The 10,984-nt window shown below is 56.1% G+C and overlaps 1 protein-coding gene across 1 annotated transcript; it reads right to left on the reverse strand.

Moving 5' to 3' along the window:
- Window positions 1–5,730: 5,730 nt before the first annotated feature.
- Window positions 5,731–8,720, reverse strand: LOC143220976 (uncharacterized). Its single transcript, XM_076446523.1, is given in 5 exon segments — window positions 5,731–5,849; window positions 7,388–8,057; window positions 8,060–8,188; window positions 8,191–8,555; window positions 8,558–8,720. Coding segments are annotated over 5 exon segments (1,446 nt in total).
- Window positions 8,721–10,984: the final 2,264 nt, after the last annotated feature.

Here is a 10,984-nt window from a genome sequence, read left to right on the forward strand (position 1 = left end):
CAAAGACGACACCTCGAGGTTAGGTCTTGGTCCACGAGTCACGGCCCCGCCGACAGATTTCTTACTTCCTTCTTTTTCCACACTCGTATTACGTGACCTCTTTCATAGATCCGAATGGGTTCTAGACGGTTCGGAAATAATACTCCGTGAGTAGGTTATTTATAACCGCGACAACGGGCCGGACGTCTGATCTAGCAGCTCCTAGCCGCGTTGCGTCAGCCGTCTTTTCGAAGTATATTTTTTCGTCCCGTGGAAACTGTTCGGCCGACCTTCCTCGCGATGCAGAATTCGCGCCGGGATGCTCACCGGGGTCCCGAATAAAACAAGAATTCCAGCAGAGGCGCGCGATAAAGCCGACCGAAACTCGGTCGAACATCGCGAATCGCGCCGGACGAAAGAACAACATGGATCTCGAAGAGGCGTAAATTGATCGGAGTTCTCCGTGGGCGGCCTACGAGACAGATATATATATATCTGTATATATAGAGAGAGAGAGAGAAAGAGGTAAAGGAATCGGGGAAGACGTAGAAATGGGTGGAAAAATGGGAGAGGAAAAAGGGTGAAAGAGGAGAAATGGCTGGGCGTATCCGCGAGCCGTGGCCGCGAGGCTCGCAGACGCGATATTCGATCTACGACTCTTTAAGCCGGCTCATCCTTATTCCGACTAGAAAAGGAGCGTGTGCAGGAAGGGCAGCTGATAGGGAGAAGCCAGAGCGGCGGGAGAAGGGGTGGCGGCTTAACCGGCAGGGAAAACACATGTTATCGACAGGCTGTCTTTTTTTTGTCGGCTCGTTCGTGGCGGAGGTTGAAATCGGGGTTAAAAAGAAAACGCGAGGAGGGAAAAAAGGGGGAAGCCGGCGGGGGGATCCTAACTCCAACTTTTTACCGAGTTTTTAACGAGATACCGAAGCGTTTTCCACGGGAGAGTCGGAAAAGGGTAGACAAGCCGAGCGGAGAGAGAGACGGAGAGACGCGGCGGAACGTGTTTCTCCGAACGCTGCGTCGTTTAGGCTTCCTTCTCGTTTCTTTTTTCACTTTTTTTTTTTTCCCCCGCCCACTTTCGCGCAGACTCGCCGATAACAAGGAGCGAGGCTCGTCTTCCTCGATCCATCGATCCGTCGTGCGATCGATCGCGCACCGCGACAATTGCGAAACCACGCGAAAGGTATAGACCGCGGACGAACGAGCGACGCGGTGCGTGAGTCGATTTCAAGTTTGGAACCTTGAATTTCGCGAAAGCGGGACGCGACTTCGGTTTGCTGCCAGCGAGCAGTCATTAAAGATTAACGATATCTTAACATTCGCCTCGTTACCGTGATTCGCGGCGATAAAAATATCCATTACGCGTTAAGTTTCGCGTGCGCGCGAGCAAAGGAGGATGGAAGAGGAAGGAAGAGGTTTCGGGGATTCCGAGGGAGATGGGGAACGCGAAGGGACAATCGAGGGATCGTTAATCACGAGAACATTTGTCCGTGGCAGAAGTAGTCGAGCGTCAGAAATGCGTCGGTACGATAATAATATGCCCGTAATTCAATCGGCGATGGCGACAAGCGATAGCAAATTATCGCATTGTATCCGGGAACATTGATTGTCCTACGGCTACGGCTCTGCAGCTGTGTGCCAATTTCGCGAATCCCAATCCAGAACGACGAGACGGGACACCGAGGGAAAACATTTCCGCGGACGCCATCGAATTGCGAACACCGGCCAATTCCCGCCGGAGAAAAGGGGACCATAAATCCCGCGGGCTGGACGATATTAAAACTCCTCTTCCTTTCCAGAAATGATGCATGTCGCTCCTTATCACCGACTACGGAAATTCGTCGCGATTCGCGGACATTAATCAGCCGAGCGTTTCGCATTTTCGGTGAAACGCCTCGCGTCGCGCCGCTCTCGGACGCCGCGAATTCCACCGCGGATTCACGGTTCTCCGCGATTTCGCGGAAAACTTTCCACGCTCGTGGCTGGACGGTTCGGCGAAATTGGAACGATAAGGGGATCGCGGGAATCGAGACGTTATCGAGCCGCGCGATAATGTCGCTTTCCGTTATCGTGAAGAAAAAAGGGAAAAAATTGGCGCGAACGTTGGGGAACGGTTCGGAGTCGAATCGGAGTCGGTGTTCGCGAACCATCGACGCGGTTCACCGTTCACTGATCGCTCCACGCTCTCGGATCGCTAAAAATAATCACGCTCGAGTGACCGGCCACGTTAGATCGGCAGTCGCCCAGCAGTCTACTCGATCGTCGACATAGCCAGCGACATGCCGCAATTTATTCCGTGTTCCAGTTCCAAACCGTCGAATCGGCCGCTCGACAGGGACCTGTGCCCATTTATCGCGATCGAATTATTACGTTAAACCTGGACGTATTAACGCGCCGGGATCGCTATTCCAATGCTATTTCCAATTTTCCTATCCATATACGTACGCAACCGTGTCGTACTTTACGGATTATAATAATCGGCGAGAATAAAGGATTCGTCCTGTACGTCCGCGCGCGCGGTTTCGAGGACATTTCGGATATTCCGGCGCGAAGCGTGGAATTTTCCCAACGAAACCATAGAGACGGAGAGAGAGAGTGACAGAGAGAGAGAGAGAGAGAGAGAGAGAGAGGGAGAGAGAGAGAGATAAAGAGGCGGCGGTCGATCAATCTGGCCTTAAATTAATTTTCTAAAGGTACGTCAAACGAGCGATGGAACGCAGAGGCGCGGTACGAATGTCGCGCAGCGAGCGCAGCACGATGCATCGCTACAATCGCATTCCGGGTAAACTAATTTCGATGCGAGCGAGCCAGGTGGAGCGGAGGATCGAGAGCACCGGTTCTCCAGATCGGCGGCGGATCACCTCGGAGACCTCGTGCTCGAGGCTGGATCGCCGGCCGCCCAGCAGTCTACCTGCTCGCCGCTACGGTGTATACACACACCACACGTATGGTCCCCCACCCTGACCACTCGCATACCCACCTCTACCTATGCACGTGCGTGTGCGACCGTCCGTCCGTCCGTGCGTGAGCCACCGTCCACGGTATATAGAGCGTACCTGCGGGTTCCTCTGAGTATGGGCACAGGGCCGTACGTGCTCTGGATACGTACGTGCCGATTTCCCTCCCCCTCACCCCCCGACCCCCTCCTCGGGGCCCGCTTCTCTCCCCTATTCCTTCCTTCCCTCTGCTGTCGCTTCGTCTCTCCATCGGACTCTATCCGTCTCTTTGCTACTACTCCTCCCGATGCCCTTGTGCCTTACTCCCCTTCCTTCGGACGATCAATCTCGCGGCCGATGTACCAGCTCTGTTCCCGCTAAGTCGCCAATTATGCTTCGTCCATCGATCGGCCATCGCGGCACACGACCAGTCCCACGGAAATCGACAGCCGAAATTCTGCCGGATACCACCGGTCTCGATACGCTTCCATCGTCTCTTCCGTTCGCCTGCTGACCCATATCCGCGAATTTTCCAAACCTGACCCATCGCGCCGATTCGACTCGGCGCATTCCGCGCCACGCCGCGAACCTCGGCAAAGGAAGATAATCGCGATTAGCCGGCCAATCGAATTTCCTCGCGGCTCGTCCCGTGAAAAGTGTCACGCGGCGAGACGATCGTTATTTTCGAAGAGCCCCGGCGTCTTTTAACTATCTGCCCGAAGCACCGTTGCGCCGTAGCACCGTTGCGCCGTGCGCCGATGTACGTCGGTGCGTCCTACATACACCCGTCGAACGCAACGATAATTGACGTCAATTAATTTCTATAGTAATTCGCTGGCTGGCGGGCGACAGCGGCGCTCGCCTCGCCGAAAGAAGATTTCTCTATCCGCGGGTCGGCGGAGCGGAGCCGAAAATCGCGAGATATCGGGCGAAAGGCGGAGAAGCAGCGGCACCCGCATGTGCTCGCGGCGTTGCAGGTCTCGGTAGTCGGCAAACGCGAAAATAACTCGTAGCCCTGAACGGCGCAGCGCGCGTCCCTTTTAGGACCTGTCATCGTGCCGACGCGTCCGTCGCGTCGCGAGGCTCTAGCCTCTGCAGCGTGCCGCGATAATGCGATATCGCGAGCGCGCGCGCGCGCGAGAGAGAGAGCCACGGGAACGAGCGAGCGAGCAAACGAGCGAGCGAACCAGATACCGCGGCGCCGAACTCGTAGTTACACCATAATGCGCAATCGCTGCATGCACCGTGCACCACACGGGTCTAAGAATAGCACGTGGAAATTTCTGCGAACGCGAGCTCTTAATCCGCCCGGCGCAGGCCGCTTCCGAAAAATCATCCGCTCTCTTATCCGTTACCTTCGAGTTTTATCCGCTCGGCTGGAAATTCGAATATTAATAACCGTCGGTGTGGCGGCGGGCCGCGCTGCGCTAATGAATCTAACTATGATATATCGAGATAAGGATAGACCCGCGCGACACTTCGCGGCACATGACTAAACGTTTTCCCGTAAACCATAGATACGGCTTTAAATGCCCGGCTTATCTAGCCCCTCGAGATTGCGCTCGGAAGTTCATTAATCGCGAGAGCAGTCATTTAAACCGAACGAACGATCTTGACCCGAAAGAATTCGGAGCAGACGCTCGTCTCCTTCGTCGGTTGCAGTTAGTTCCAATTAGAACCGGAATAACTCTCGTTTACCGAGTCGTGATTCCATGTCGACGGTTCGTCGAGCCGATACCTCTCGATCCGTCTCTCCGGCCGACTCGACTCGACTCGACTCGCCTCGCCTCGACTCGACTCGACTCGACTCGCTTCGACTCGACTCGATTCGCGCTACCCTCCGCGCACCGGAGGATCGCGGAACATTTGTCCCGGTGGAGCGAGAGAGCGAGAGAGCGCGAGAGAGAGCAACGGGGGCCTGTTATTGTCGAAAGGCGGAAAGAACGGTAGGAGGTGGGAGGAGGAGAAGGGTGGTGGGCGCGCGAGGACGAGGATAGTCGCGCGCGACACGACTATGCTCTCGATATTCCGTTTTTCTCCGCGGCTGTCTCACTCGGGTGGCATGGCCGAGTGTAAGCCAACAGAAGTAAGGACGGGTTTCCGATTAAGGCCTTATAATTGACGTCCCGGGTCCCCCCGTCTGGCTTAGTCACCGGCAACTGGGAGAAGGGCTGGCGGACCCGCTTTTGCGGATCGCGGATCAACGAACCGTCGCCGGACACCAGACGCGTTTGCGCCTCTTTTCACGCCGAACCTCTGCACCCCTCGCAGTGCCGCGGCTCTTGCGCTTTCCGTCCAGCCACGATCCGCAGCCGATGCTTTCGCCGAGAGAGAAGACAGAGAGAAAGAGAGAGAAAAGAGGGAGAAAAAGCGCGGAAAAGATATCCCGCCGCTTCGTCTATACGCGTTAACGAAGCAATTTAAAGTCAGGCTATCGGGGCCACCTTATCAAAGTTACAGGGGAATTAAATATCGAATAATTCTGGATAACAGACGATCTCGAGTCGCGCGACAGCCAGGTGGAATTTAACGAGGCGCCATAGCGAGATTTTTTTAACGATCCGTGACAAAGATTCGACGAGATTATCGAGATTCGAAGCTCCCTGGAATCCAATTTACCCCTCAACGTTCAGCCGTACATGATAAATCGGTTTAAGCAGAGGCAGAGAAGCCTCTCTCGCTCTCTCTCTCTCTCTCTCTCTCTTGGTCGCGTTAACGGAGCAGCACGGCGAGGCTACGATCTCCGCTTTCCGCGAGACGAGATACTCGGAGGCTCGATAATGGGATAAGTCGCGAAAACTTTCGATACGCGTCAAGGCGGATGTGTAATACGCAGAGGTGAAGAGGGTTCGGAGGTGGGCTGCCGGGCAAACGAGCGCAACAGTTCGGAACTCGTAAACGAGAGGAGGAAAGCGGAGGACGAAAAGGACGCTAACGAGGAACGAGCCGAGTTACTTGCCAGACGTATCAAAGAACTTTGCTCCCTTTGCGCGAACCGTGCCCCTTCGCGCTCGACCGGGCCCGCTCGAAAAATCTCCGAGATATTTGCAAAGCGGCCCGCTTTATGAATAAAACACAATCCGCGCCGGACGTGTCCGGAATAACCACCCGGTAGGTACCGCCATTCGATCCGTTCCATCGATCCCCGTTTCCTTCGTTCCTTCTCGTTTCACGCGTATTAGACAATTGCGTAAATTTCGCCAACCGACGACGACGACTCGCGCGACTGACGGCAGAGTTAGTAGCGCCAACGCCGCGACGCGGCCGTTATCTACGAGACCGCGCCGGTATCGATAACCGTCTCTCGCCGCTATGATATATCGCCGACTTGGCAATTCTCAGGTGTGACTAATCGAAAGAAATAAGCGGAGGATAAAGATCGGGGGAAACGTATCGACGGGCGAACGGAGGAGGTCGAAAGCGCGTTAGCGGTCGAAAGGGGAGGCCACATGTGCGCGACGAGCCGAAAGCGAGCGCCAGAGCTCGTGAAAAGTCTCGCAGATGTTCCGTCACCACGACCACGACCGCGAGCTATACTTTCGATATCTCGGGCCGTGCCGCGGTCGACTTATCGCGATAAATCAAGTCGCGGAAGGTCGTCGTCGCGCCGGTAGCGATCGGTCGCCGAGCCTCGAAACACCTTCGGAACACCTTCGGAACACCTTCGAAACTCGGGGGCTCGTTGCGTCTCGGTGGAAAGGCTCGGTGGAAAGAAGAAAAGCGGAGGGACGAGTGGTGGTGCTCGCGCGAGCGGCCGAGCCACGCACGCCGACTTGAAGGCGATCCAACTTACGTGGCGGTTTAAATATACGCGTGTTCGCGTCTCGATTACGCGCCTCGAGGAAAGCACCTCTTCTCCTCTACGTGGGCGTGCTCGCACAGCAGAAACGAGTCTCAGATACGATAAGTAATAGCGTCAAAGCGCGGTTACAATTTATCGTTCACGTTCTAACTGTCCGGAATGATTTTGCCGAAGCCGAAAGACGTTCTACGGGCTGCTCGCGTCGCGCGGGGATTAGGTTTCTAGCGCGCGGCCAGCGCCGCTTTTTGCATCGTATATAATCCGGTGGTATCGGAGAAACGTCGCGGTGGCTCGGCGGTCGAGCATCGGCGCGTATGATATTTAGGAGAAACGAAAAAGGAAAGAAGATGGCGTATATCGGTGAAAGATTTTTCCAACGGAGCTCGTAGGGAATTCCTGGGGAATTCCTGGGAATTCGGGAAGAATTCGTAGAGAATTCGGAGAGAATTGGGAGGGAAACGTAAGGCGTTTTGGATAGGATGGTTACGCGTGTCGGTGGAAATAATAGGGAGGCGGAAGAGGACGAGAGAAACGGGGGGTGGCGCGCCAATCGAAAGCACGCAGCTGCAATAACTCCCGATCCTTCTCAATAGCCGTGTTTCTTCCGTCGAGAGAGAGAGAGCCGAAGCTCTTAGATTAATGGGCCAGAGATGATAATCGTACTCACCGTAATCCGGTCGAATGACAGCCTGCACCGCCTGTTCGTTCTTCTTGCTTCGTATCACCGGCTCACCGAGGATCGTGAAGTTTCTGGGTCCCACGCGATTCACAAACACTAGATACACTTTACCCCTCTTAATATTGGCTCGCACCACACCACTCTGATTATCGCGTTGCTGTTGCTGCTGCTGCTGCTTGCCGTCGGTGTCGTAGCCGCAGACGGTGGACTTGCCGGGCGCGGATTTGTCCCGAAAGTGGAGCCTCACGCTGTCGTTCTTCTGCAACGGTTGGAAACCGGGCTGGCTCTTGTATACTTGTTTCACCTCGAACGTCACCGCGTAGTTCGAGCCCGGCTTCCTCACGGACGACATGCTTCTCGCCTTCCCCTCGAACACCGTGGGCGCCAGGTAGGCTCTGTTCCCGACGTCCACGTCCGGGCACCAGTTCTGGCCCCGGCAACCCTTGTTCCGACATCTTCGTCTCTGCTCCCTCGGCGAATCCGCCTTCGTACGGTTCTTTGGTCGTTGCTTCGCCGATCGGATCACTCGTGGCCGTTCCATCGACGACTCGCCCCCGGTCGGATAGACGATCGGCGTTTGCGTGGACGAGTGACGCGGTAGCCGAGTCAATCCGGACTCCTCCATCTTTGGATGAACAACGTCCGCGGCCTGGTCCCGACCAGCGCGCGGCTACGATCGGCCATCCGTTTCGACGACGAGACGAACACCTCGCGTATCGAGTCGTCCAACTCTTCGGTGTACCACTTGGTCGCATCCCGAAGGCGCGGTGGCGAACCGCTGCTCGGCAAGTCGAAGCGGTCCGATAGTTTCCCTCGACGGGTTCCCGGACGGTCGAGGAGGAACCGAGCTCGTAACCGAGCCGATACGTGGTCCACGAGTTCGACTGGACCGGCGGTTTGTCATTCTCCGCGAGTCGCGAGTTCCCAGTTGGCGATCTTCTTCCCTGTTGCTCCTGCCGGAGTTGCTCGAGCTCCTCCTTGTCCTCGGCGGCGGCGTCGTCCTCGTCCTCGTCGTCGTCGTCGCCGTCGTCGTCGTCGCCGCCGACCGGTAATTTGTAATCTCGCGTAGGTCGGGCGAGGGTCTGGTCGACTGTTCGATGCTCGCGTCTATCGATAGTTCGCGTAACGAAGTTCCAAGTTGGTAAACGGTAATCGAGGGCTTTTCAACGGCGGCGATGCTCATCGATGGTGGATGGTCGCTGGTGGTCCTCGTCGACGTCTCCTCGAGGGAGTTCCGATTGGCGGGGGGTGCCGCAGCGAGCGCCAATGCGCCCCACCAGCCGCTTAAGATCCCGGCCAAAAACAGAGACGCCCACATCATCCGACCTGCTTGCTGGTTTGATCGGGGTGAGGTCGACACCTCGGTCACCCCGAACGCAGCACACCGCTCCTCTCTCCCACTAATTCTCTTTCTTTTCGCCACCGAATTCGCCTCAAAGTTCGCTCTCTCTCTGTCTCGCTCTCCCACTGTCTCTCTCTAATTCTGACTCTCTCTCTTTCTCTCGATTGGTCTCGCGTCCAAGGTGTCGCGCTATCTCGTTCTCTCGCTCGCTCGATGAAATCTTCAGCGAAGCCTCATTCGTCCCGAAACTCTGCTCTCTTCTCGACCCTTACTGGCTCCCTTCCGCGCTCGACTGTCGTCGGAGAATGCGAATCGCTGTTCACGAGGTGTTGTACCACCGGCAGCAGCACAACATCGGGACTTCCATCGGACAGATTCTCGGCTGTCTGCTCTTCGTCCAGCGCAGTACCGTCCTCCTCATCCTTGATGCCTCGGGATGGATGCGACAGGAACACCGCGGTACGAAATCGTACTGCGTCTATTCACCTTCGATTATCGCGAACGATCACGACCGCCGGCTGCCGCGATTGTGCTCCCTCTAAACCGCATTGAGACGTACAGTTCAAAAGTCGCGATCATCCTGTCGATCGGTCGAGAATAACATCCTGCTCGCGCGACCCCTCGATTCGCTACCAGGGCAATCCTCCTTTCAGCCTTTCACCCGCTACCACCGATTCACCCTCTCTATCCTTTACGGCCTCGCTGCCTTCCTCCCTTCTCTTATCTCTCGCTCCTTTTCGAATATTTTCTTGCGCGAGTTCGCTATGCCAAACTCTCTCTCTCTCTCTCTCTCTCTCTCTCTCTCTGCCTGTTTCGTTCGTTCGAACTCGGAGCGGATTTCGACGCGAGGATTCTCGAACGATCGTCGATCGGCTTACTTACTCGATTTGCTTCTCATCGTCGAAACGACCCGCGATACTGTTCGACCGGTATTCGATTTCGTTCTTGAGCACTCCCCCGGCGACGAATCGGCGACGAATCGGCGACACTGTTCCGTATCTCGAAATAAATCGTCGAGAGTCGATAAAGAATTTCGCGCCACCCCCGATGTCGCGGCTCGGTCTCTCGTCGTATCACGTTGCACTCCGAACGAGGAAAAGCCGAGGATGATGACACACGACGTAGGAAGGAGCGGTAGAACAAGAAGAAGAAGATGTAGAAGAAGAAGAAGAAGAAGAAGAAGAAGAAGAAGAAGAAGGAGAAGAAGAAGAAGAAGAAGAAGAAGAAGAAGAAGAAGAAGAAGAAGAAGAAGAAGAAGAAGAAGAAGAAGTAGTAGTAGTAGTAGTAGTAGTAGTAGTAGTAGTAGAAGAAGAAGACGAAGATGATGACGAAGAAGGAGCAAGAAGAAGAAGAAGAAGAAGAAGAAGGAGAAGAAGAAGAAGAAGAAGAAGAAGAAGAAGAAGAGGACGAAGAAACTGTCGGCTTCCTCTGACCAGCCAGAGAGACACACTATTTAAATATACTCACGAGGCTGTCGCGCGGTTGGTAGTGTCGACCGTCGAAGTCTAGCCCTCGCGCGACGCACTTCACTGCTCAGTTTTACCACACGATTGTTCCTCCTGCTCCTCCTGCCCGTTGCCGTCCAAACTTGTCGACGTTTCGCGGTGGTCGCGGCAGCAACGTCGCCGACGACGACGACGACGGCGACGAGGATCGCGGACGACGAATCGCCGTGGTGGAAACGGCAACGAGCGGAACGCGAGAGGCTGGTCGGCGAGCGAAAATTCTCGGCAGACGGCGAACGGATTCGCGAGGAGGAGCGACCGAGACGACGAGGATCGTACGCTCCGAGTCGGAGACCGATGCTTCTGCCGCTGGTGGTGGCGAGGATGCTGGTGGTGGTGGCGAGGATGCTGGTGGTGGTGATGCTGCTGGTGGTGATGGTGGTGGTGGTGGTGGTGGTGGTGGTGGTGGTGGTGGTGCTGCTGCTGCTGGTGCTGGTGGTGCTGGTGCTGCTGGATGGCGGGCACGCGTGCGGTTAATATCGTGCGGGGGATCGGCGCGTGTGTTGCACGCGGCATGCACGAGGAGCCTCGTGTCACGTCGAGGCGGAGAAGGGATTGTCGGTGGCCCCGCGTCGGGCGCGCGCGACGGTTCAAATTAGACTGAACGGCCCGCTCGCGGAGCCCGAGGCCGGCCACAGCGCCAGCGACTCCTGGCGGACGCCGGTCGAGGCTCTGCGCGCGCACACCGTCCGAAGCGGCCACACCGGGAACCCCGCGCTCGCTCCACACTCCACCACG

Source organism: Lasioglossum baleicum, unplaced genomic scaffold (genome assembly GCF_051020765.1).
Source record: "Lasioglossum baleicum unplaced genomic scaffold, iyLasBale1 scaffold1782, whole genome shotgun sequence".
NCBI classification, from domain to species: domain Eukaryota; kingdom Metazoa; phylum Arthropoda; class Insecta; order Hymenoptera; family Halictidae; genus Lasioglossum; species Lasioglossum baleicum.